Source organism: Odocoileus virginianus, chromosome 23 (assembly GCF_023699985.2).
Source record: "Odocoileus virginianus isolate 20LAN1187 ecotype Illinois chromosome 23, Ovbor_1.2, whole genome shotgun sequence".
Taxonomy (NCBI): domain Eukaryota; kingdom Metazoa; phylum Chordata; class Mammalia; order Artiodactyla; family Cervidae; genus Odocoileus; species Odocoileus virginianus.
The window spans coordinates 4,358,232-4,384,115 of record NC_069696.1 but is presented as its reverse complement, the minus strand read 5'-3'; the positions used below and the strand labels follow the sequence as shown (position 1 = coordinate 4,384,115).

Below are 25,884 nucleotides of genomic sequence, written 5' to 3'. Positions count from 1 at the left end.
GGGCAAGGAGGGGCCGGGCCGGGCGGGGAGGGCGCGGGCGCGGGAGCGGGCATAGGAACTGAAGTGACTCAGGCCGGTGCGCGCAGGCCGGGCCTTTGTTCCCGGGACGCCCGGCCTTAAAGGACCAGCGCCCGGGGCAGGCGCGCGCCCTGCGGCCGTCCCCGCCCACCGGCCGCGGGCTGGGGCGGGGCTGGGAGGGGGAGGGGGGAAGGGGTCGCTCCTGGGCTCCCGGCTGTCAACAGAAGGGGGGCATCCATCAGGATTCGGGGGTTCATCCAATCGGATCCTCAGGCCATAGGGAGGGCCCCCTCTGGTCATTTCAGCCATCCCTCTGCCTCAGGGCAAGGCTGCATCTAAACCGTCCAGAGGAATTTAAGAAAACTCTTCCCCCGCTTTGGGGGATTCCCCAGTGGTTCAGAGGGTTAAGCATCTGCCCGCAATGCGGGAGGCCCGGGTTCAATCCCTGGGTCGGGAAGATCCCCTGGAGAAGGAAATGGCAACCTACCTCAGTACTCTTTTACTCCTGGAAAACCCCACTGGTGGAGAAGCCTGGTACATGGGGTCACAAAGAGTTGGACATGACTGTCACGGGGACCCCTTTCTAGGCAGCGCCTCCCTGGGTCTCTCAGCCTTCTGTCCTCTAACCACAGTCCTTACCCTGCAGGGTGACCGGCCCACCCAAGTCAGCATTGGGTCATTTCTACCCGTTTCACACCTTTGGTGGGTTTTAGGTCAGCCGAGGCAGACCTGTGAACCGGCTCCCATCCTAGCCTCCGTGGGTCCAGGTTTCACACCAACCCTGCCTTGTCAGCGGATTCCTCGGGGAGAAACACCAACCTGTACCCTCCCCGCCAGCGTCCCCACCCCTGCTGCCCAAACTGCTCCTTTGGACCCGAGCGCCACCACGTGGACACGGGGCAACGGTGCCCTGCGGGACCAGAATCTTTCAACGTGTCTCCTCCGCTCTGGGCCCTCATTAGGCCATGCATCCATCCCCAGCGCCATCCTAAATGAATCGCCTCAAAACGCACTCCAGTTCTTTTGAGTGACTGCAGGTTGCCTGCAGCATTCAGTTTGCCCCCTGACCCCACAGCCCTGCTTGTGACCCTCTCTTTCAGAGTAAGTGGCTTCTTGAGAAAAAAACTTCATCTTAATATTTCAAAAGCAGATCAGATGTAAATTTTGCATCAATAAATTCTAGCTAAAAAGTAATAACAAACAAATGAAGAGCTTTTGACCGGCCCGCATTGCTGTGTGCATGGTGCTCACAGACGTGTGTGTATGATGGGCCAGGTATGATAACTGGGGTGTGTGCCCGAGCAGGGCTGCGGCTCCAGGGGTCCCCACGAGGTCGAGTTGGAGCAGGACCCACGAGCGCGCAGCTCCCGTTCCATCTGTGGCACTCTGCACCCCACCTTGGGTCCCACATCATTCTGGGAGGAGAGATGCCTTTTCCTTTCCCACCCAGCCTCAGAACTCCTCGTCCTGTCTTCTGCGACCCTCTCCTGTCAGGGGAAAGCAGAGGTGGTGCAAGTGGTAAAGAACCTACCTGCCAATGCAGAAGACTCAGGTTCAATCCCTGGGTTGAGAAGATCCCCTAGAGAAGGGATTAGCAACTCCACTCCAGTATTCTTTTTGGAGAATCCCATGGACAGAGGATCCTGGGGGGCTTAAGACCATGGGGTCACAAAGAATCAGACACAACTGAAGCGACTTAGCACACCCCTTCCCAGCCTGTCAACCACTTCCCTTCTGGAGCCTTCCCGGTAAGCCTGTATTTTGTCCTCAACAGCCTGGGAGCCCCAGCCCAGGGAGGAGCCGACCCATCAACCTGAACCGTTATGCCACCAAGAAGAGCCTGGCGGAGAGCTTGCTGGACATGGCACTCTTCATGTCCAACACTGCGCAGCTGAAAGTGGTGCTAGATCAGGGTCCGTCCTCCCATCACTACTCCGCCCTTGTCACCCTCCTTAGCATCTCTCTGCTCCTGCAGGCGGTCATCGGAATCCTCCTCGTGGTCATGGGTGAGAAGCCCGGGTCTGGAGCTGGCCTCCGGGGGTGGGTGGGAAGAAAAGTCCCGAATGCCTCCCTGCCACAGTCATACACTCACCTGCTGTTAGCCCTTCAAGTGCCCAAGTAGCAATGACACAGTGCGGGCAGGCACCCTGACCTACCTCCTGGCATCCCATCTAGTAGCCAGTACAATGCCTGGTAAATGACTGTGCTCAAACTCGTAGCAGCATTCCTTAGAGCGTGCATTCCCCACTCTGAGAAGACCCAGTGTAAGTTTCCAAAGTCGGCTCTATTGAGTACTGACCCCACATGGGTGTGGGTGGCGTGGACACCCCACATGGTCAGTGAGGGAGAAGACATTTCAGCACACTGGCCACCAACTCCTGATCTCTAAGGGGCTGTGGTGGGGGAAGCTCCAGGCTGTCCCCACCTGGACAGGCTGTCCCCCCAACCCCAGGCCCTCATTTGCTTCTCCCTCTTCTCCATAGCTGGACTGAACCTCAACAAAGTAGAAAAGCAGTGGCGACTCAACCAGCTCAACAATACGGCCACCGCCTTGATCTTTATCACTGTCATCGTCAACATCCTCATCACGGCCTTCGGGGCACACGACACTAGGCTCCTGGCTGCTGGGACCCCTCTTTGAACATGGCCTGGAGCCCAGGTGAGGGAAGATGGGAGGTGCCCAGGTGGCCCTTCTCACCTCTGCGGATTTGGGCTGAGAGAGATGCTTGCCAGGCAGAAGGGGAAGAATGTAGACCTGGGGCAGGGATGAGGTCCTGGAGCGGAGCATGGGCTGGGACTCACCAAAGTCCTCTGTGCTCTGTCTTCCTAGGCTGAGCTTCTCTGCAGCCCGGGAGGGTGGAGGCTGCGGTTAGTGGGGGAAGAGGGAGACTCTGGTGTTCTTGACAGCGTCAACAGGACCACAGGGAGCCAGCCAGCAGCACAGAGCCTCGGGCCCTGCTTCAGGTTCGGATCCGAACCCGCAGCTGCACCCTGGGAAGGCGCCAGGGGGACTGTATGACACTTGGGCCTGAGGTGCTGGTCTGGCCTGGCCTTCTCTTCATTTCCTTACTTCCCCTACAGGTGCTTGGCCTGGAACTGCTTCCTTCTCTCCCCCTTGATCTGCCAGGCTGAAGGGCACAGCGTACAGCTTCAGGGAGAGCTCCTAGACTTGGAGGGCAGTGTAGACATCCCTGCTTCTTACCCTCGGCACTGGAACAAAGACGGGCTCTTCTCCAGGCTTAAGTGGAGTCATCTCGGCCTGGAGTCCTGAGCTGACTCCAGTACCACCCACCTGTCTCCTGGGCCTTGGCGTGCCTACGGAAGGCTGTGTCTGCCCAGCTTAAGGACTCTGCTTCTGACCCCACCCTGTTCCTTCCCTCTGCTCCAGCCTGTTTTCTCTTTTCTGTAGGATGGAATGATTTCTCTCCATAAAGCTTTCTGCAGATCCACCGTGAGTCAATATTTGTGTCTTCGATTGTGAAGGTTCAAGCACCTGGGAGGGCGGCTGGCTGTCTCCATCTGTGTCTTGGAAATGGCTCAAAGGAGCAACCCCAAGCCTGGAGGGGGAAAAGGCTTTTAAGTCACTCCCTGTCCTCTGGGTTCTGCTCTGAGTCAGGTTTCCCTGCCTAGGATAATTACCATCTGCTGCATTAGCAGCAGACCAGTCTGCTCTGGATGCTTTTTGAGAACCTCCAATTGGCTGCCCCTGGGCTTCCCTGGTGGCCCAGACAGTAAAGAATCTGCCTGCAATGCAGGGGACCAGGGTTCTATCCCTAGGTCAGGAAGATCCCCTGGAGAAGGGCATGGCAACCCACTCCAGTATTCTTGGCGGGAGAATCCCATGGACAGAGGAGCCTGGCAGGCTACAGTCCATGGGGCCACAAAGGGTTGGACACAACTGAGTGACTAACAAATTGGCCAACCCAGCTTTCACAGCAGCACCCTCTCTTGGGCATGTGCTTAAGGAATACAAACTAATTTCAATCTCTGCCTAGATCAGATAGAACCAGGATGGTACCTTTGTACTGTAATGCATCAACAGGGCACGCCCAGCTCAAACACGGATGCTTTTCGATTGTCTGCTCTCTTAGAATAAGCCACACCTCAGCTCCTCATCCAACCTTCCTGTGTCCACCAACGTTTCTCAACTGAAAGCTCCAACCCGCATGAATCTATTGCACAAAAAATGCTCCTCAGACAGGAACATCGTGGTCCCGTTCCTGAGTAAACCACAGTGCAGGGAAGGCTGCCCCCTCCAACACACAGACATACAAGTGATGAAGGGTAATATGGAGCACCCTTGGCATGTCCACCAGAGGCCTCAGAACTTAGGGATGGCCACATGAGCCTGGGCCCTCTGCCCAGCCTCTCCCACCCCGATGGGCAACAGGAAGACACGACGGCATTTTGTTTTCTGAGAAGATGCTGTATTTAACGCTTTCCCTCCCCGCACCCTACACATTTCCCTACCGAGTAGGGGCCATGCCAGGCCCCCTCCATTAAGGCAGATGGTGTGGAGGTAACAAACACAGAATGCAAGGCACTGGCTGGGGCAGAGGGGGTGGCAGGCCGGGGAGGGGAGGCTGGGCAGACACCTGTCCTCAGGAGGAGTGAAGCAGGAGGGCCATCTGGGTGGACTCAGGCCTTGCTGGGCAACGCCAGGGATAAAAGTAGCCCCAGAAAGAAACCTGGCCGCCCAGGCAGCCGCAGCTCTCACCCACTCCCTACAGCCCTTCCCCGAAGGCACGGCGTGTGAGCCAGGGCCATAAAAGGCCATAGCCTGAGGGCAGATGGAGCATCCACAAGCCACAATCTATTAACCAAAAAATCCATGTCCTTCCTGATTTCTTAGGAGGGAGGCAGGGGTTCTCGTCAACATCCAGAAGGTTCCCGCGGGGCTCCATTCTCCCGGAGGCCAAGTTCATGCTCTGGGTGAGCGTGGGGCCCACCGGGCGGACTTGCAGTTCCACACACCGAGACCTGGACTCCTTCACGACACCGAGCCTGGGCTGCCCAGCGGGCTGGCCTCCCGGGCCCCGCCGCACCCACTCCGGGCCCTTCCTCACAGATGCTGGGCTTTGCGAGGCCACGTCCAGCACACTGGTGGTGAGTCAGAGCAGCGCAGAAGGCAGCAGCAGTAGAAACATCCCCAGCCTAGAGGCGCCTGGGATCATTAGTGCAAGAGAAATGTGCGATGAGATCTAAGTGACAGAAAAGGCGCCCCAGGCCACAGAGGCCGAGGGCTGTGCTCCCTGAAACGGCTTCACTTTTCAGTCCTGCTCCGGCTCTGTGGACAGAACGACACCCTTGCCTGACCTCCCCAGACCTTCCCCCCCGGGGCCCGCTCCCCAGCTCAGAGGGTCTTTCTCCTCTTCCTCCCTGTGGGCGGCAGGAGGGGCTGAGCCGGGAGGACTCAGGCTTCCCGCTTCCCTTCTCATCCCTCCCCCCGGACCTCACACCTCCCCTCATCCTCTCCCCGCTCTGCTTCATGTGGTCCCCAAGGCCCAGCTCACAGGTGGCTGGGACAGAAGGGGGCTTCTCGCCCCTGCCATCCCGCCCCCCTCCCTCACCTGTGATGCATGTCCGCCCTGCACGGGGGAGCCAGGAGCCCACCACCCCCTGTTGGTTCCCTGGCCCCCAACCCCTGAGGCACTGGGAGGAGTTGGTCCCCTCTGTGCTTCCAGCCAGCCTGGAGCCAGTGCGGCTGGAGGGTGAGGTTAATGCCCTGATCCGTGGCCAGCTGTCGGTTGGCTACCTAGGAGGGTGTGTGTGTCCCGGAGGCACGGACCTGCAGGGGAGCTGGGAACAGCTCCACGTGGGGCCAGCTCCCCAGGGCCCAGGGACGCACCTGTGAGTCTGAGGTATGCAGGGGGAGGCGGGGTGCCCTTCCTAAATGCACAACTCCACCCCCCTCACAGTCTATGCTGGGTCTGGACATGTGTGGTTTTGGTTTTCTATTAAAAAAAAAAGTAAAACCCCAATAAAATTCGCCCAATAGAAGAGCTTCCAGTCCATGGTCACTGCCCCCCCGAGGAGCCCCGGGTGGGCCCTGGAAGGCGCCTCCTGGTCAGTGCGGTCTGCCCAGGTTGGGCTCGCCTCCCTCAACCTGGTCCCGCTGCCCTTCCTGAGAACTCTGCCGCCTCTGTCTCGTCTCCTGGCCCTGGAGGCCCAGAGGCGGAGGACGGCCGCCAGGGCAGGGGGTACTCGGAGGCTGCTCGGGCCCACCACGGCCCTTGCTCCCCTCCCTTCCCACTCCGGCAGCGAGTGGGCACTGGCCAGGCCACCGCGGTCCAGGTGCTGGAAGCCATCAGTCCAGTGGGCGCCCCACCCCTGCCGGGGTTATGGCGTCTTCATCTGGCGGCGGTTCCACATGCCCCGCTTGGAATGGAAGTGATGGAAGAAATTTCGGAGGGAGAGACGCTCCACTTCCAGGCCGGCTTGGAGGATCCTGGGTGGGAGGGGGGTGGGATGAGCCACAGAAGCACCGAGGGAAGTGGGGGGAGGGCCAGCCCCCTTCCATGGCCCCACCAGGCCCTGGCTGCTTCCCATGAGGCAGGGGTGGGACAAAGAGAGCCAAACAGCCTGGGCCGTGTCTCAGAGCCTCTCTCCCTAGAAAGGGTAAATGGATACAGTGGTGGATGCGGTAAGGATCAGTGAAGGACCCAAGTGCTCAGCACACCTGGAGATCAGCCAGCAGGGGTCCCTCCACTCTGTCTGATGGAGGGAGAGGGAGTCCGGAAGCAGACCTTGTCCCAGCTCCCCCACCTCCCCCTTTCCACCCACATAGTCACATAGTCTGTTGGGAGGCCTGTGTTCCCAGCAGGTGGAAGTAACAGGAATTTGGAGCAGTTTCTCACTCTCTGGGCCTCAGAGGAGGCAGAACTGTGGAGGTCTGCCTTCCCCCAGAGGTGGAGGTAACACCAGGCTTCTCTCCGCTTTGGGGTCTGACCGCTTTGGGGTCTGACCGTGGAGCTTTATGGGAGCTGTATTATCTAACACAAGCTCCCTCACCCACCCTCGTTTGCACCTTAAATTCTCTTAGTATTGTCACCTTCCTGCCTGCCTGCCTGCCCTCTAGGGGGGAAATCAAACAGATCCAATTTTCAAGTTTTCAGATCAGGTTTTCAAGACAGTCAGAGCTGAGAGATTTGGGGCAAGTCGTTAACTTCTCCTGGAGGCTCAGTTTTCTCATCTGGGAACCAGAGATGACCACACGTCCCTCCCGGGGTCTGGGGAATGGAGGGTGTCCACTAAGAAGGGGGTGGAGGATGTCCATCGCCTGCCCAGGCAGGTGCCCAGTGACTAGGCGGTGAGGAGGTGCCCAGTCTCCCAGGGAGAAGAGTGTCTCTTCCTCAGCAGGGTCCCCTCCCCCTGGAGCCCTTGACCTTGCCCCATCTACCTCCTCTGGATGCGGCATCAGCAATGACATCCTTTCTCTCTTGGATTCTCCTCGTCTCTCTCCTTCACCCTCACTCCTAAAGCTCAGATCTCCAGGTGTCATCCACTTTCCCCCTCCTCCCCTTGGCAGCAAATTTCTTGAGAAATTTTGAGGAGGAATCTCAAACTAAGCCTCCAGTTCCTCACCACCCACACACTCTGAAATGCCCTCTCCCTGTGTCCTGCTAGCCTGTCCTCTTCCCCAAAACTCCCTTCTCTCGGGGTTCTAGGGACCCAGAGCCTCCTGGATACTCGATGCTTTTAATGGTCCACACTGGCTGTTATGGTGACCCTGTGCGGACTCTCTCATCAACCCCCCAAAACCCCGGCCTCCTCCCCAGCCATGTTCTCCCAGGTGGGCAGGGAGGTACCCAGGGGACAACATTACCATTCACACCCTCAGAGCTCAGAGTCTGTGCCCTTCCCTAACAGTCTGCCAAGCACCCTCCACGCCCGCCCTGCCACACAGGCAGAGGCAGGATTCCCTCCAATAGCTCAGACTCAGCAAGGAAAGGAATCCAGTCCAGTGGGGCCAAGGAGGCTGAACCTGGGGGGCTCTAGCCCCGCCCCTGCCCCAGGACCCTCCCCAGTCACCTGTCCAGCAGCTCCCAGTCCTCTCCGCCCCAGCGGTCTCGGAACTCCTTGGTGTTCATGCCGCCGATCCTGTCCAGGTCTGACTTGTAGATGCCTAGCAGCCCGAATCCGTTCACCTCCCAGTAGCCTGCAGACAGACAAGCCCCGGGGGAACTGAACCGGGGCCAGGAGGTGGACCGAGGAGGCTCCGGGGTCCTCACCCCTAGAGTATCTTCTGGGAGGCAGAAGATTCTCATCGGAATGAGCCCTTTTTCTGTTTGTAGGGAAAGCCCTCTGAGCTAAGTTTCCAGGTCCAGGGAAGGCAGCAGTTCCCCAGGGAGGGACCAAGCGCTGGTGACAGGCCCCAGGAGGCTCTGACAACAGCAGCCCCCAAGGGTGCAGCCATGCCTGGCTCCCTCTCCAGGCAGGAAACCTCCCATCCCTGCATCATCCACAGGCACACATTCTGGCACATAGAAAGTGCTTGGTAAATGTCTGATGAACAAATGAAGGGGAAGATGTGGCAGGAAGTGTTCAGCCTTGCTGCTGCCGCTGCCCTCCGCTCAACCCTGGGGCACTTCGTGGTCTGCCCAGGTGAGCAGGGCAGCCAGGTGAGCGGAGACAGGGAAAGGGAAGGGATGGAGAGTGGGTGCCCAGGACTGTCTCCAGCTCTGGGTTAAGCACCAAGGCACAGAGGTCTTTCGTACCCTCCCAAGCCCAGGGCAGGCTCACCCTCGGGCCACTGGGGGGTGGCCCCGCAGTGCAGCCTCATGACCATGGGGGCGAAGGCCATCTTGCCTTCCACGCAGTGCTTCCGGATGGTGTCGATAATGCCAGCTGGGAAGTGGATGTGGAGGTCGCAAAGGAAGATGATGCTGTGCGGGTCCTAAGGACAGATGGGGACATCAGCAGTCCCCCTAGACCAGGGTGAGGAGCTCAGCACACTCTAGGGCCATCCTCAGGCTCTCTCCCATTTCAGTGACTGACAAGCTTGCATGAAATAAAGTGCTGGATGGATTTCCACAGCCCTGGGCATTGGGGCACAGTTCTCGTGATCAGAGAGGGAACTCTGACTGTCTTCGTGGATGCTGGGGACTCTGGACAAATGCTCCCACCCTGGCCCTGGCCCTGCAGAGTAGCAGAGAGGACCATGTGTCTTGTGCCTTTCTCCCCAAGGAGCTGGCCATCTGAGGATCTCTTCACCAGCCTTCATTGTCTCCCGGGCCCCTCTCAGGCCGCTTACCTTCACCAGGTCCACACCAGCCTGGAGTCCAGCTGAGCGTTCAAAATTCCCACTTAGCTTCATGTACTGGTAGCTGCAGGGAGAGCAAAAGAGAGGTTGAGCCTCAAGACCCAGCTGTGACGGTCCCAGGAGGAAGCTGGCGGGCAGCATAGAGGTGATGCAGGCTCCTGGGATGGGACTCTGGGTGGGTGAATCCTCTGGGAAAAGCTAGACTGGGAATCAGGGCACTGATGGGACTTCAGGAAGAGGTTCCTCAGGCTGCACCCCACTGGGAACACTCTCACCTCCGCAGCTTGGACTGTTTCAGGGCCATCTCGACATCCATGTCCTCACTGCTATAGTCGGTGATGATGATATTGAAGTGTGGGTCACTGGTGACCCGGGACAGGGTCTCCATGTCTCTGATGAATTGCTGTACCCAGCGCGCCTGGTTCTTCACTGCCCAGAGGGGCAGGCAGGGCGGGTGGAGAGAAAGAAGCAGAGTAATGCAAAGGAGTGCCCTCCACTCCTGGTCCTGCGTGCTCAGGAGTCCCACTGGACCTTTGCTTAGGGCAATGCAGCTATGAGAAAGGTCAGCAGGGCAATGGGGGTCGGAGGGCAGGAGGAGAGCTCCTGGTACAGGGGCCTCTCCACCCCCTCCCTGCACAGCCTCCCTGGCGGGGCCCTGCAGAAGGCCTGGAGCTGGGGCTTGTCATCTGCTCTCATAGTAACCCTCCTGGGCCCTGACAGTCCAACCCACCAGCTGTCCATCCCACAATCAACCTGCACTTCCTGTCTGACCCCCTCCAACCCATTCTACTCCTGTGACCGGCTCCCCTCTCCCTCTCTCCTTGTGAAAACCAGCCAGCCCGCTCCCCAAGCCCCTCCCTGTCTCACTGTTCCAGGCCAGCAGCCCCGGCCCATTGTTCACACCCAACCCTGCATGCAGGTTCCACGGGAAGAGCTGCCGGTCAGCCGTCCTTCTCAGCTCCCGCCCTGATGGCCCAAGTCACCTGAGACCGGTTACTTTTCTCCCGTGAGCCCCAGTTTCCCAAAGTGGCCTTTCCCCCAGGTTCCATGAGATCACGTCGGGGAGCAGAGACCAGGTGCTCGCAATCTCACAAGGCCTTTGCTCGGTCGAAGGCGCCCAGGCAGTGGGAGGCTCACCCGGCACAATGAAGTGGACCACGGCGCGGTGGTTCCAGGAGAAGCCTTGGGGCCAGCACAGCTTGGGCTCCGGGGCCCGGGCACCCGGAACGTGCCCTTGGAAGTCATGTGGGCTCCACACCAGGCCCTGCAGGTTCCGGGCCTCAGCCTCCTTCCCGCCTGCGGCATCGGCGCCCTGCCAGCCGCGCGTGGACACGAACTCGGAGAGCCGCACCAGGCGCTGGCCTTGCTCCAGCAGCTCGAGCTCCAGGAGGTAGCGGCCCCCGCGGAGGTGGTCCTGCCGCTTCTCCACATTCACAATGCGCTGAAGCTGGTACCTCCTGGAAGGAAGGGTGGGGGGCTTCTGTCACTCCACCCCGTGTGTCAGGAGACCCCGGGCTTTGCCCAGCTTCACGGCTGGTTAACACACACACGATGCTTACCCGCCCCAGTGAGCACTGCCATCATCTTTAAAAAAAGGATCCATAGAGATAGACGAGCTAGTCTCTTAGAGCTCTAAGACCCTAAGTATTCAGCACAGGAGGTGGAGCCGTGAGTCATAGTGAAGAGATTCCTTCAGAAACTGACCCTCATTACTATGCAGCTCTGTTCAGTCAATAGTGCAAAAGACACAAGGGGGACTTCCCTGGTGGTCCAGTGGTTAAGAATCCGCCTGCCCATGTGGGGGACACAGGTTCGATCCTGGAAAATCTCACATACCGCAGAGCAACTAAGCTCATGCACCACAACTCTTGAACCTGTGTGCCACTGCTAGAGAGCAGCCCCTGCTCATTGCAACTAGAGAAAGCCTGCGTGCAGCAACGAAGACGCAGAACAGCTAAAAAACAAATAAATAAATAAATTTTTTAAAATATATATGGCTAATAAAAGAATAATTTTAAAAGAAAAGACACAACAGACGATTGGAAATGCTGACTGGTTGACCCAACATCACTAATCACTCAGTTCAGTTCAGTTCAGTTGCTCAGTCGTGTCTGACTCTTTGCGACCCCATGAATCGCAGCACGCCAGGCCTCCATGTCCATCACCAACTCCTGGAGTTTACTCAAACTCATGCCCATCAAGTTGGTAATGCCATCCAGCCATCTCATCCTCTGTCATCCCCTTCTCCTCCTGCCCCCAATCCCTCCCAGCATCAGGGTCTTTTCCAATGAGTCAACTCTTCGCATCAGGCGGCCAAAGTATTGGAGTTTCACTAGGGAAATGCAAATCAAAACCACAGTGCAATACCACTTCACATCCACTAGCGTGGCTATTTTTTTAAAAAAGGAAAATTAGAATTGATGAGAGTATGGAGAAACTGGAGCCTCTATAGACCACTGATAGAATGTAAAATGGTACAGATGATTTGCAAAAGAGTTGGTAGTTCCTCAAAATGTTAAACCTAGAGTTACTCTATGACCCAGCCATTCAATCCCAAGGAATTTACCCAGGAGAACTGAAAACAGGGTCACGCAAATACCCTGTACATGAATGTTCATAGCAGTATCATTCATAAGAGCAAAAAGTGGAAACAACTCAAATGTCCATCAGCTGATGAATAAACAGACAACATGTAGTCTACCCAGACAGTGGAATATTACACAGCTGTACAAAGAAATGAAGCACTGATACATCCTACAATGTGCATGAGCCTTGGAAGCACTTGCTAAGTGAAAGAAGCCAGACACATGTGAAACGTCTGGCATTGGCAAATCTACAGAGATCAAGCAGAGTAGTGCTTGCCAGAGCCTGGGAGGAAGGAGGTAAACCGCTAACCAGATTTCTTTTAAAAGTGATGAAAACATTATGGAATCAGATAGGGGTGGTGGCTGCACAACATTTCTAAATATACTTAAAAACCACTCAACTGTACACTCCTAAAATGATATATGCCTTTTATGTGAAGTAGAAAAATATCAGTGGGTTGAATGAATGAATGAATGAAAAAAACCAAATCGTGCCTTCTGCCGCCGCCCTTCCAGCCCACATCTGGGGTCTCAGGGTGTCTTTTTAGCACCAGTTTTGCTAGTTCCACCTCTTTACCGGTTCCTTGCACGAGCGCCTTCCCAGAGCTCAGCCCGTGCCCAGGGCCAGGCCCTGAGGGTTTCAGACCTTGCCCGACGGTGGGACCAAGACCCAAAGGCACGCATCCTCCCAGGTGCCCCTCCCCGCCCGGCCCCAGAGAGCCCTTTACCTTACCCCCGGCTCCTCTGGTTGAGCTTCTTCAGGAAGACCCGCGTGACCTCGAGCGCCTCCTGCTCTGGAAGCAGCAGGTTGCCCGACGTGTTACAGCTCAGGTCGATCCAGTCTGTCCGCAGTGCTTGGAAATCCAGGTCGTGGGCACTGAAGGTCTGTTCCCAGTTCACCACCGGGTCGAACATGGACAGGTACTCCAACACCTCGCTCACATCCTCCTCGTCCTCCCCCTCGTCCTCCCCCTCAGCCTCGCCGTCTGTTTGTCCTTCTTGGCCGGCTACTGCCACCACCACGTCCTGCTCTTCAGGCCAGTCCCTCCTGGGGTCCGGAGGCTCCATCCTATCACCCCTTCTCTGCTCTGCGATGTACGACTCGACCTGGTTCAGCCACTGGGACCGCCCTAGCATCTTCCCAGGACTGGCACCGGGGGGCCTGGGCCTCTTCGCTGGAGGCGAGCGCCCGGCCTGGGGACCCAGAGGCCACTTGTCAGGATGCTTCGGAGCCTGGTGGGGCTCAAGGCTGGGCTTCCTCGCCTTCTTATCTGCTGGCTGGGCAGGGGCGGCACTGGGCCTCATGGGGAGGGAGGCTGTGGAGTTCTGCCAGGGAGGGGGTGCTGCCAGGCCCTCCAGGGCCCGAGCCAGGAGTCTCCGCAGGTTTCGGAGGTGGTGGTCAGGGGTATCCTGCCGGGGAGCTGTGGGGGGGTCTGACTTCCCCGCTGGCATCCTGGCATTCTGGCCATCAGGGGTAGGGGTGTCCTCTGCCACTTCTCCATACTGGGATTCTTCTAGAAGGCCGTCCTCGAAACCTGCTGTTAAAACCATCCCTCACATGGGCTTTTCAACCTCTCCCCAACAAGATCCAGAAGACAGCTGAGGACCAGGTAGGTGAGATGGGCAGGGGTCCCCGGCAAGACCCAGGGTGAATTACTCAGCCTCAACTAACCCAGCGTCTCCATCAGCATAAAGGGTTGTTGTCAAGGGTGGTGACATGAGGGACAGAAAGTGCTAGCAGGGGCCCAGCGAATGGCCGGGGTCAGGCCCCAACCCTGCAAGGTGAGAGGCCATGGGAGGACAGTGTTTCTGTAGGGCAGTTTCCTAAGTGCAGGGCAGGCAAGGCCCTCGGGCCTTCAGGGCACTTCCGCCAGGGCTCTGAATCTCCTCCTCTGGACCACCCCACTTTTGAAATGTCCCTACTTGTGTCTTGGAAATTAAGGGGGCGAAGGGCTGCTCCCCATTTCTTAGGCCTGGGGGAAGGGGCTGCAGGGTTTGCACTCTAAGCTCCTGGGGGCGGTTCTGGCCCAGTCTGGACTGTCACCCTCCAATCTGGCCCAGAGGCTTGGCCATCACTCTGTACCTGGCTGCTCTGGGCCTTGCTTCTGAGGCTGGTCAATCTTGATGTAGTCTTGAAAGCTGAGCCTGCAGTGGGGAGGAGGGGAGCTCTGAGGTCACAGCTGGCGGGGGGTACAGGGGAGAGGGGTGTGAGTGTGTGTGCACATGTGTGCATATATGGGTGTGGGCACGCGCGCGTGTGTGTGAAGCACCCAGAAAAAGCCAAGGCCCTCGGTGGAGCGCCCTCGCAGCCCCCTTGGTCCAGGGAGCTCTCCTGGCTCCCCCCACTCAGCGCCTCACCTGTCTTGGTAGTAGGCGTTTTCCTGGTAGAAGCACTTATTCTGGGTCTCCATGTGGCTCAGGCGGGTGTAGTCATTGGGGTAAACAAAAGATAGGTGAATCTGGCGGGGGAGCAGGAAGGCACGGGGCTGCTGTAGACCAAGCCTCTGGATTCCGGCCACTCTTCACACCCCCTCCTGGGGCCTGGGTGGCACGTGCACCGAGCCGGGCTCCCCAGTGCCCACTTCCCGTTTTCTGCCACAGCTCATCCAGCTTCAGCCGAGACCACCCACCTCTCCTCCTGCGGCCTTTCCCGCCGCCTCCTGCACCCCGGGACCAACCCCTGCTACTCCCTACACTGCTTTTTGCGCCCCTTCAAACACAGCTCTAACACGGCCACCAAAACCCTCTCAACCCTGCCCCACAGCTGCCCCCGGCCCTCTGTCCTGCCTCCAGTCTCCCCCGCCGTCATCTCTGGGCCCAGGAGCCCAGAATCACCCCGCCTCTCGGCCTCCACACGGGCTCTGGGTTCTCTAAAGCCAAGCCCCTCCACAGTTCACCCCCTAGTGCCTCGTCTATAGTTTAATAAATGCCACTGCTCTCAGGCAGAGGGTAGGAGGTCTCGGCCGGGCCACACATTGCACAGCGCCGGGCTCCGCAGGGCTGCCTGTCCAGGCTGGGCACCCGCGGAATACCAGCGGTGTGGTGTGGGGAGGAGGAGGTCAGCCTCAGCCAGCCCCTCCCATTCCAGCCCGTCGCCCAGGCGAGACTTACAAACCGGAGTCCCTGGTAGCGCTGCAGAGGGAGCCCGTCCACCAGGTAGCTGGGCTTGTAGGGGCAGTCGGGCAAGACGTGTCGGAGCTGAGCCTTGGGGATCAGAGGCACTGGGGGGTGGAAGGAGGTGGCTGAGGGCTGCGGGCTGCAGCCTGGAGCCTGCACGTGTCTGTGTTTGCTTGTGAGAGAGCCCACATCCGATGGTTGAGGCTGCTAAACCAAGCTGGCCCCCCTCAAGGGTGGGGGTGGCATTCACGGGGCACCTTGGAGCTTGGACACAGTCCCTGGCTCAAGGAACAGTAGAATGCTGGGATCGCTGTTTATGGCCAATCTCAAAACAGTTCTCAAAACTTCCAAGAGGCCACAAAGTCTCACCTGAGTGCAGCGTCAGTAACCGAATTTCCTTCCACTTGTCATGGTGGGGGGGGGGGGGTGTAATTGTTATTTTAAAGTATTTATTTGGCTGCTCTGGGTCTTAGCTGCAGCGTGTGAACTCTTTAGCCGTGGCATGTGGGATCTAGTTCCCTGACCAGGGATGAAACCCAGGCCCCCTGCATTGGGCACGAGGAGTCTTAGCCACGGGACCCTCAGGGAAGCCCACGTCAACTTTTAAGATGTAAATGCCCCCAACAGTTTAAGATGCCAACGCCTTAGTGGGGACATACTTCTCTCACCGGACAAGAGCTAGAATCCAGTAAGAAACTGATACTTGATATTGCAGAGGCATGTCTGGATTCAGGCTCTACATCTTGTCCTGTCATGTTTGCTCCATAATGATCGGTATGACTGTGAAGCGGTCCGTCTGTATTTCTGCACTGTTCTGTAGATGTGTTCTATTTCACACACGTGAAAGCAAAGAGGCTCTGGTTTGGGGACACTGTGCAGGACAGAAGCCTCCCGAGTCTCCTCCCTGACACCATGGGCCTGGCAATACATCCCCAGGCCGGAGGTCAAGTGCGTGGCAAGGTCTTACCTCTATAGAGAGTGTCCCGAGGGTCGGGCCGCAGCATGTCGGCGGGTGGTTGTTCGTCAGTGGGAAGCGGGTCTGGGGAGCCCACGTGGCTGGCTGCTGTATGCGGGATATGGTCAACCTCGTCCATCCTCAGGAGGGTCTCATCTGGGCCCAGGGAGGAAAGAGCAGGACAGCTCTGACTCCCGGAGAAGCCAGACCAGAAGCCAGGCCTCTGCCTTCTCGAGGGGCCAGGAAGGGGCCAGGTCAAGGCTCTGGTACCAGCTGCCCCACAACCTGGTACCGTATGTGTGTGTGTGTATGTGTGTGTGTGTCTGTTTAGTTGTTCAGTTGTGTCTGACGCTGCAATCCTTTGGACTGTAGCCCTCCAGGCTCCTCTGTCTATGGGATTCTCCAGGCAAGACTACTGGAGTGGGTTACAATTTCCTCCACCAGGGAATCTTCCCAACCCAGGGATCGAACCTGTATCTCCTGTGTTTCCTGCATTGCAGGCGTATTCTTTACCTGCTGAGACATCAGGGAGGCCCAATACTGTATAGGATGTGCCCAATCCCTGCCCGCCTGAGTCGTGCCCCCACAACTTGTGGTTTCAGCTGTTTATCTCCCCTGGACCCCCTCCACCAGCCCCATGGCTGGCATACACCACAGTTCTGTGTGAACTGGAAAAAGCCACCTCTTGCTCAAAATGTTTTACTGCCACCTGCTAGAAATCTGTCCTTAGAAGTATGTTCAGTTCAACAAATACGTGAAGAGCACTTACTACATAATAAGCCAGACACTGTTCTTAAAATATTTGTAAGACAAAAAAATGTCTTGCAAATATCAACCCCTTTAATCCTCGTCATCACTTTGGCTTAAATACATCATGAGTCCTACCTGACAGACAAGGGACTCGCGCAAGTGGAAGCGAAGTCTTGTGCCTGAGATCACCCAGCTGACAGGCTGGCAAAGCTGAGTGTGAATGCAGGGTGTCTGCCTCAGGCTCCCCAGCAGGCTTAGGATAAGCCCATGCCCAGGTGAGCAGGGCACCCTGAGACTCCCAGCTCAGCACCTCCCTCTGGCCTCCAGAGGTGTTTGCTCTCTGTCTGAGGGTTCAATTGCCTTGGCCCACAGAGAGGTCTCCTTCTATGCTGCAGGCTGGGAACCTCTGGCCCATTTATAGGTTTCCTACCTGAATTTGCTGTGGGCTTCTTTATTCTTGGTTCACACTGATTCCAACTCTCCCTTCTTCTGGCCCTTCTGCCTTGACCCTGTGGCCTCTTGCTTGGTCGCTGGCAGCCTCCCCCACCCACCTTATCTCTTCCCCACGACCACCCTCTTCTGTGAGCCAAATGTGCCATTTCTTACTCCTTCCTGACTGCCATACACACACTGCCTGCTATCTCCCAGGCTCCTCCAGACCCGCCTTCCCTTCTTGCTAGGGCTTCTGGCGCACCCGCTCCTCCTACACCTGGGCCCACGCCGGTTACACCCGCTGGTGGAGACTGCTCTGCGGGGCCTCCAGATGGGAAATCACAAGCCGTGTCGAGTGTCATCAGAGAGTCCACGGGCTGCAGTCGGAACGCGCGTCAGCATGCTTTCTCTCCCCTGGCCACAGCTGTGCAAGAACCATGACGGCCCATCTGCATAGTAGGGGCTTGGCTCCCTCCGAGGTGTTTTCACCTGGACTGAGCCTCACAGTCTCTGGAGCCCCTTGGAATCATGCAGACAATGCTGTCTGGGGTGGATGGGCATTGTTCTGGGGCGAGGACTCCGAGAGCGTGCAGAGGGTTCTCCCAGGTCACTGACCCTGAGGGCTAAGGAGCTCTGACCATGGCGTCCCTTTGGCCTCTGCTCCTCGTCCCGCACCCTTCACATCCGTGTTCTGGCCTCCCCATGCCAGGCCCCCCAGTGGGTAGAGCCCAGCAGGCTGGCCCACCTGGCCTCATCCCCAGGCTGGGTAGGACACTCACTTGTGAAGAGGGACAGGGAAGCAGAGTCAATAATGCTGAACTTGGCCCCGGGGTCATTCCGCCGCCACTGGAAGAGGGGAGGGTGGACGTGAAGGGTTGGAGGTGGCTGATTGGGAACACGGTTCAAAGGAGCAGGCAGAGGCGTGGCCAGTTGGGGGCTGAGGGGACAGCGAGCACTCACCGCGACTTCCACGTGGTCGGTGCCCTGGTCGTTCTGCTTGTGCAGCACCTCGAAGTAGTAGCGGCGGGCAGCTGCCAGGCTGGTGGGAGAGACGGTACAGGGCTGCCTTCCAGCACCGCACATGCCCAGTCCCTCCCTCCTTGCTCCTGGTCCCTCAGACTTGCCGCTGAATGTCTGGGTCAGAATCCCCATCACCACTTACTGACGGGGCAGCCTCAGTTTTCCCTCCCATGAGGTGGGATAATAACAGCACAAACCTCCCAGAACACTCGGGGAGTCATGTGAAATAACAGTGCTAACCCTCAGGGAGCTGTTCCTATGTGTAAGCACCGTGTGTGTGTGCACACTTCATTGTGTCCAACTCTGCAACCCTATGGACTGTAGCCCGCCAGGCTCCTCTGTCCACGGGATTTTCCAGGCAAGAATACTGGAGCGGGTTGCCATTTCCTACTTCAAAGGATCTTCCCAACCCAGGGATCGAACCTGAGTCTCCTGTGTCTTCTGCATTGGTAGGAGGACTCTTCATCACTGAGCCACTTGGGGACCCCATGCTAAGTGCTTTATACATGCGAACTCACTTAACCCCTAATTGTAGATATGAATGCTATGTACAGAAATCTTTGGTAATTTGCCCAAAGTCACCAGGTAATAAGTGGCCACATTGGGGTTTGGATCCAGGCAGTTGTGTCTCAGCCCCGGTTCTCAGTTACTCTTCTGAGCCGCATGGGCAGTGGTGACCATGGGGGCTGGCACGGACAGCGCTCTGTGCAAGCTGGCCTGTTTCACCACCATCAACACCAGCACCAGCACTATCAAGCCCACACATGTTCTCATGAGTGGGTGGGTTGGGGGTGTGGGGGTGTGCGCGTGCGCGCGCGCATACGTGCGCATACCACCAGGTGGCGCTCTGAGGCTGGGCTAGTTCCCGCCCCAGCCACTACGGGCTTTCCCTCCAGCCTGCCCAGGGGTCCCCGCCATCCAGAATTTTGTGCAGCATAGAAAACGCAGCGGAGCTCTGGGCTGCACAGCTGTAGATCTCTCCAGAGATGGAGAAAACGGGCAGAGAGAAAGGAGACCCGTTCTGTTTCCCAGCCCTGAGTGCCACCCAGTATCTGTGTGACCCTCATTAAGTCACAGCCCTATCTGGGCCTCAGGTCTTCATCTGTAAAGTGAAGAAGGATGGGCCAGAAGGTCTCTGTCATTCTCCGGAAATGCAGGGGGCCCTGGCTTGCTGGACCTCTGTGACGGTTGGTGGGTGGCAGAGGGGTCCGCCAAGGGGACAGCTCCTAGCCTGCCTCCATTCGGGAAGGAGGTTGGGGGATCTGCTGCTTACCATGACCCATACTCACCTGACCGGCTTAGAAACCTGACTCCGGAATTTTCCGAACTCTCCAGGGGCAGTCCACTCTTTTCCAGTCTGGAGATGTGGGGAGAGAGGCAGGGTGGGAGTGATGAGTGAGGAGACAAGGAGAAAGGAGGGAGATGGGGGGGGGGGCGGAGATGCTGAGGGATGGGAGGGGACTCGGGACCACCCGAGAAGCAGCCGGCTTTCCTCGAAGTGTTCCCTCCAATGCAACCTGAGAAGCTACACGAATCCTCGGCACCAAGACCAGGACAGGTGTGACCTAGACCTGATTCTTCTCCAGGTCTGTTCCTGCCCATATCCCGTCCATCCCTCTGTAAGAGTGTCCTGATGGAGGCAGGTGACCTGGCTCCTGGGGGGATGGGAGGGCCTGTGGGGCTGAGCGGACCCTACCTTGCCCACGCTGGCCAGCAGCTGCAGGCCGGAGACCTGGTCGTCCCGGCTCAGCCAGAATTCTGCGTTGTCGTCAGCAGCGATGGCAAACTGGATCTCCCCTGGGCATGGGGGGTGATTTCCCAGGTGAGGGCAGGACGAAACTTCCCCTAGCGGACACCCACATCTCAAAGACTAAATTCTCTGTGGGGTCTTGTGCCAGCCTGCCCGCTTTGTAAAGCGGGGGTTTCTACACCTGGGAGACTCCATGGATAGGGCATGAGAGGGATAAGCTAGTTTTGGACCCTGCAAATCAAGGTGTGTGTGAAGTGGCCACCTAGGGGCATGCATGAGGCCTTACCATGTCCAAACCCTGCTCCCCTGAAAGTGGGCTAACGGTCCAGCCAGCCAGCCCAGGGCAGGTGACATGCCCAGGTACCCTGAGAACTTCAGCAGGATGTGGGGCGGCCTCACCGTCCATGAAGGGGTGCAGGTAGCCAAAGATGCGGAGGCCGTAGTTGGTCCACTTGGGAGACACGGCCAGCTTCCTTAGGGTTGTGCGGATCTATGCCAGGAAATTGGGGGATCGTTACCCAGGGAGGGAAGAGGAAAGTGAAGCGACGGGTCTGCTCAGGGCTGACGGAAGGACAGGGAGGGAGTGAGGCAGGTGAAACCCGGGTACAGGTTCCCATGTGCTACTTTATCCAGACCTTGAACAGTGCACAACCTCACAACTGGATGTGGTGGCCCCTGGGGAAACTGTATTTTGAGCCATGAGGAAGGTAGGGAAATGGACAGGATCTCTCAGGAGGGAACAAGGGAGATAGTGTGGGCAGACGAAGGGCGTCCATGGGATAAAGGAAAGGAAGTGAACCAGAAAAAGCAAGGGAAGAGGAGGAAGGAGGAAGTTGCGGGGGGAGAGGAGTGGTGAGAGCCAGGAGCCGGGCAGGAGGGGGAGGGAGGCACTCACGTGGGGGTACAGGGGGAAGTGGAGGTTCCTCCGCAGCTGCTGGATGGAGCTGCCGCACCAGTCCTCAAACACGTGCAGGTTGACGCGGCCGCGGAACTGTGGGGATGGGGCGGAGCGAGTGTGAGACAGAGGCCTGGCCCGCCCAGGCCAGCGCACCTCACTGTTCCAGGTCACGGTCCGTGTTGGCCCCTTTCGCATCCTCGGCCCCACGGCTGCGTGGCCTGGCCCTGAAGCCTGGGTCTCTTTATCTGGCCTTGCACGTGTTCACATGCAGATGCACACATGCATGCATACACACACACACACACACACACACACACACACACACACTCCGGGCTCTTCCCACACAGGAAGGGGGCTGGTCTGCATCCCCCAGGCAGGGGGAATTACGGGCAGGACAGAGTGGCAGGTGGGAGGCGCCAGGCTGGGTTTCAGCCGGTTTGGCGCCCCCTTCCCTTCAGTCTCATGGAGGAGGGCATGGCAACCCACTCCAGTACTCTTGCCTGGAGAATCCAATGGACAGAGGAGCCTGGAGGGCTACAGTCCATGGGGTCGCAAAGAGTCAGACACGACTGAAGCGACTTAGCACACACGCACGCCTTCAGTCTCCAAAGAGGAAAGCCACGTGGCTGTCTGGCCTGGGTGAAACCTCACCTCCCTGGTCTTCGAGCTGCCCCCTCAGCTGGCAGAGGGTCCTGCGGCTGGCTCTCTCCCGAGAGTCAGAGCCTCTCATGGACCACCGCCCAGGTGCCTGGGGCTCAGGGGCAGCCAAGGGAAAGTAGGAGCAAGCAGGTCCCCTCCCCTCCTCGGCTGGGGGCTGGTGGGCACAGGGACCCCGAGGGGAGAGGGGACGGGCGGGAAGCCAGGACCCCAGTGGGTGGAAGGGCATGGAGCAGGGGAGGGGCGGGAGGGGGGACCTATCCCGAGTCATCTGGACACAGCGCTTCGGGTGACCCCATCTTACTCTTCCCCTCTCCCCATGCCCCCCAGCTCTAGAGTACAGGAGGTGAACCCCATCAGGCCACACGAACAGGCCCTCTCTTCCTTGTATCAGATACCAAATCCCAGTAGCCTTAGGGAGACAGAGGAGGGGGTGCCAGAACTGGAAGGCCTTCCCACATAGAAGGCCTTCAGCAAGAGCTCTGGAGGGAGGGATGGTGGTGGGGGAGAGAGAAGGGACTGGGCAGAGCAGCCCCCCAACCCGATGGGACTGCCAAGACCTGAGGTGCAGCTGGAGGGGTCCCCCAACCCCACTTGGAGAGCCTGTCACCCCATCCCCTCAGAACTTGGCTCTTCCTGGGCTCGGTGGCCTGGGGACCTTGGGGAGCAGCCATCGCTCCCTGGAATGTGAGTGGGGGGCTGGGGTGGGTGGGAGAGAGAATGCGTGCCTCGTAGGTTGGGGGCGGCCTGGGGCTGCTTGGAAGGAAAGAATGGGGACATTGTGCCACTTCTGGGGAAATTCCTGAGTCCGGTTTACAAGACTCAGTTGTCTCCTCCAAGCCGCGCCCCCTCCTTGCCCCTCCCCTGGAGACTCGCGTCCACAGAAAACCAAGGGCGGGGGGACACCCCCGGAAGTCTCCTTGTTCAGCCAGGGGGCCAGAGGCCACAGGGGCTGGGACAAGGGAAGGATGAGGGAGGGGGGAGCTGGCTGCACCCACCTGCCCCTCGTGGCCTGAGCCACAGGGGAAACCCAGGCGGGTGGACGGAACTGTCCACATCCCGGGGGTAAAGCCCTGACTCAGTCCTGAGCCCACCCTCTAGCTACCCCTCACCCCTCCTGGGCTCTGGGCGGGGGTCCCCCGAGGGACTAGTCAGCACCTTCTTCCTCCCCAGGCCTTGATGGTGACCCCACCTTGGTTTGTGTCCCTCTACGCTTTGGAGACGTCGTGTCAGGCAGGGATGTAGGACTCAGGCTGGTCAGCACTGCCCTTTGCCCCCTTCTCACCGTCCAGCAGGGTTAAGGCCCAGGGAAGAACACATCCATGGCCAAAGACGGACTTGAAACGTCCAGTCACAAGCAGCGGAGAAAATACCTGTTGAACCTTTTCCTTTCAGGGTTGACACTATTAAAGCCCAGAGAGGTAAACCGACAGCCCAAGGACACACAGCAATGAACCCTGTGGAAATGGGAGGGCATCGAGGGGTGCACACACAACCTGTGGGTGCTCACCCAGGAATGTCCACGGCCTTCTACCACGACAGGGCCTCTGCCAGGCCTCACTGGGCTCACAGAGCCTCCCAGCAGGGTGGAGGTGTCTCCCATCACTGATTTCCTCACAAAGCCTGCAGAACTGTTTTTCTTAAGACAGATCCAAGACAGATCCAGGGACTTGCCTCACAGTCTAGTGGCTAAGACTCCACCACAAGTAAGAGTTTGCATCCTGTTACTAAAGATCCTGCAGGCTGCAAAGATCTAAGACCCAGCGTGCTGCAGCTGAGACCTGGTGCAGCCAAATAAATAAAAACTGAAAAAAAAGTTTCTAGAGACCGATGTGACCATGCCACTCTGCCGCTTCTGACAGTTCCCAGAAGCTTCTGGACAAAACCTGTCTTCCCCGCCTCGCCTCACCCCTCTCCCTCCAACCACACACACTCCTCTTTGCCTTTGCAGACAGTTTCCTGGTTGGAAGGCCTTTTCCTTTCTTCCCCACCCAGCAAATTCCAGTTCATCCTTTAAGGCTCTTTTCAAATCTCTCTCTAGGCATCTACAATTTCTCCAGGCAGAGTTACGGCTCCCTCCTTGGGGTTCCTTGCACATCTTAATTATCCAAGGGAACAAGTGCTCAGAGAAGCTAAACCTGGAGCCATATTTATGGCTTCATTTATCCTATAAGCACTAGAGATGTTTGTACCAGTGTTGATGCAAAGATGGAAAGGGGTCCCTGGAGGAGGAGATATGCGGAAGTACGAGCCGCCTGTGCCAGGGTTACTGCAGAGGCTGAGATGCAGAGGGCGTGAAGGTGGTCCACCCCCCCGGGGGCGGTGGGGCAGCCCAGCACCGGTGTGAGCATGGACCAGGCTGCTGCTTAGCCAGATTCACGCTTACAAGACCAGCACACCTGGCAGGACCATGTGACCTCCACCCAATAGGACAACGAGGCCTGCACTCCGGACTCCTGTTTAGAGTCTCTACAGCCCCTTGATTCCTGCTCACACCTGCCCCTCAAGTGAGCTCCCCTTGGGAATCAAGGGGCTCCCACCTCTTATCTATGAGGATAAGAGACTGCTCTAGATGGAAGAAGGGACCAGAGCCCCATCTGGTGAAATCCTAGTGGGGGACATTATCCCCATTTGAATAGATGCTCTGTAACTGAACTGGGATGTCACTTGTGTCTCCCATGGTGACCACGTGTATGACGGTGGTGGTTCGGGGCCCTGAAAAAAGGCAGGTCTGATCTGCACACAAATGTCTACAGCAGCATTACTCCCAAGAGCTGAAAGCAGAAACTGCCCAAACACCTATTTCCGAGGATAAGATAATGAGGTCTATCCACACAATGGAAGATTACTCAGCCAGAAAAAGGAACTAAGTTCTGATACAAACGCTGCCACGTGGATGGGCCTTGAAAATGTAATGCTAAGAGAGAGAAGTCAGACAAAATGGCCACGTATAGTACAAGTCTCCCTATATGACGAGAGTCTTCATATAGAGTCTATCTGAACGGCAGATCCAGAGAGACAGATTAGACTAGCATTTCCTGGGAGCTGAGGACTGGGGGTAGTGAGGCTATCAGGTGAGGGGTTTCCCTTAGTGGTAACGAAAACCGATTAATACTAAATTGATAGTTATGGATGACAACTCTATGGATATACTAAACGTTATTGAATTGGACACATTAATTGGGTGAATTATAGGGACTTCCCTGGTGGTCCAGAGGTTGAGAATTTGCCTTCCAATGCAGGGGACCTGGGTTCAATCCCTGGTTGGAAAACCAACATCCCACATGCAGCTGGAGCAACTAAGCCGTAGTGCTGCAGCTAAGACCCAGCACTGACATTAAATACACATTTTTAAAATTATGAATTATATGGTATATGAACTATATCTCAATAAAACTGTTAGAGGACAAAAGATGGGGGGGTGGAGCCTGAGAAGGGAAGTCAGGATCCCAGCCCTCAGGAGAGACACCAAGTCACCGAGCCGACGCGACATGACCCTTGGACTCCAACTTGCTTTGATCTGACTCTGTATCCACCACATTTCTTTCCTGTAACGATGTTGGCTTTGTAGGGGGAGCAGAGTAGCAGACAGTGTTCGGTCAGTGGACCGAATACCGACAGTAAGTGAACGCACTGCCATTGAGGTTTGTTAATTAGTGGGGTTTGCTAGTCAGAGTCTCATAATTTGGGCTGACAGAGACGGTTTCTGAGGGCAGTTACCTCACGAAGCCCAGCCTGCCAGCCGACCACTCCTCATCCGAACAGCAGAGCAATGACTAAGCCTGCTGCACTCGAGAGCCACTTCTGGCCTCTGAGACTCTGAGCTGCCAGCTGAAGGCTGGGGATGGGAGCTCGTCAAAGAAGAGACCACGGGCAGCCTTCCCATGTTCTGTCCTTGTTCACCCACAGGGCAGGTTTGCAGGAGCTATGCCACCTTGGGGAGTGACTGGTCAACCTCTTTGGAAGCCATTGCCCAGAAAGGGGTGATAATAGTGCAAGCTGACAGCCGCCAACAGCTAGCAGATGCTCAATAAAGCACTTTCTGCTGAAACTGTAGGTCCAAATGCAGGAGACAGGTAAGGAGAAGCAATAGAAGTCCCCACGAAGGGCTGGAGGAGAGGGTACCACCGCAGCTGGCTGACTGCATATGTGAGCCATCTAAATTGTCAGGACCTAAGTGCCCTCATTGGTGAAATGAAAAGACTGGATTGGTGATTCCCTGAAGATTCATGAGGGTTGTGATGAGGATTTTATAAGCCACTTTCTTTTCTTCCTCTTCTTTTTTTTTGACTGCTTTGCGTGGCTTGTAGGATCTTAGTTCTCCAACCAGGGACTGAATCCTGGCCCTTGACAGTGAGAGCATAGAGTCCTGACCACTGGACTGCCAGGGAATTCACTGTAAAAAGCCACTTTTAATAACAAAATACAAAAGCCAATGGA

General features: G+C 57.3%; 2 protein-coding genes across 5 annotated transcripts in view; one reads left to right on the top strand and one right to left on the bottom strand.

The window, feature by feature from the left end:
* NINJ2 (ninjurin 2) overlaps nucleotides 1-3,467 on the top strand; it is a 73,843-nt gene extending 70,376 nt beyond the window's left edge. The window contains exons 2-4 of one of the 2 annotated variants that reach the window (XM_020882151.2): nucleotides 1,793-2,024; nucleotides 2,502-2,677; nucleotides 3,100-3,467. In XM_020882151.2, coding sequence (XP_020737810.1) covers nucleotides 1,793-2,024; nucleotides 2,502-2,659 — 390 coding nt within the window. In that variant the 3' untranslated portion in view covers nucleotides 2,660-2,677; nucleotides 3,100-3,467. Of the gene's footprint in view, nucleotides 1-1,792; nucleotides 2,025-2,501; nucleotides 2,678-2,848; nucleotides 3,056-3,099 lie in introns of those variants that run through there. The other variant, XM_020882152.2, reaches the window with a different exon arrangement.
* A 956-nt stretch (nucleotides 3,468-4,423) lies between these two features.
* B4GALNT3 (beta-1,4-N-acetyl-galactosaminyltransferase 3) overlaps nucleotides 4,424-25,884 on the bottom strand; it is an 80,870-nt gene continuing 59,409 nt past the window's right edge. For 2 of the 3 annotated variants that reach the window (XM_070453199.1, XM_070453200.1), the window contains exons 4-20: nucleotides 20,785-20,880; nucleotides 20,289-20,379; nucleotides 19,836-19,936; nucleotides 19,429-19,496; nucleotides 18,080-18,158; nucleotides 17,899-17,965; nucleotides 15,950-16,093; nucleotides 14,977-15,086; nucleotides 14,224-14,324; nucleotides 13,949-14,010; nucleotides 12,599-13,403; nucleotides 10,418-10,737; nucleotides 9,556-9,709; nucleotides 9,272-9,344; nucleotides 8,761-8,914; nucleotides 8,050-8,176; nucleotides 4,424-6,466 (exon numbers count right to left, since the gene is read on the bottom strand). In XM_070453199.1, coding sequence (XP_070309300.1) covers nucleotides 6,358-6,466; nucleotides 8,050-8,176; nucleotides 8,761-8,914; nucleotides 9,272-9,344; nucleotides 9,556-9,709; nucleotides 10,418-10,737; nucleotides 12,599-13,403; nucleotides 13,949-14,010; nucleotides 14,224-14,324; nucleotides 14,977-15,086; nucleotides 15,950-16,093; nucleotides 17,899-17,965; nucleotides 18,080-18,158; nucleotides 19,429-19,496; nucleotides 19,836-19,936; nucleotides 20,289-20,379; nucleotides 20,785-20,880 — 2,661 coding nt within the window. In that variant the 3' untranslated portion in view covers nucleotides 4,424-6,357. The remainder of the gene's footprint in view (nucleotides 6,467-8,049; nucleotides 8,177-8,760; nucleotides 8,915-9,271; nucleotides 9,345-9,555; nucleotides 9,710-10,417; nucleotides 10,738-12,598; nucleotides 13,404-13,948; nucleotides 14,011-14,223; nucleotides 14,325-14,976; nucleotides 15,087-15,949; nucleotides 16,094-17,898; nucleotides 17,966-18,079; nucleotides 18,159-19,428; nucleotides 19,497-19,835; nucleotides 19,937-20,288; nucleotides 20,380-20,784; nucleotides 20,881-25,884) is intronic. The other variant, XM_020882131.2, reaches the window with a different exon arrangement.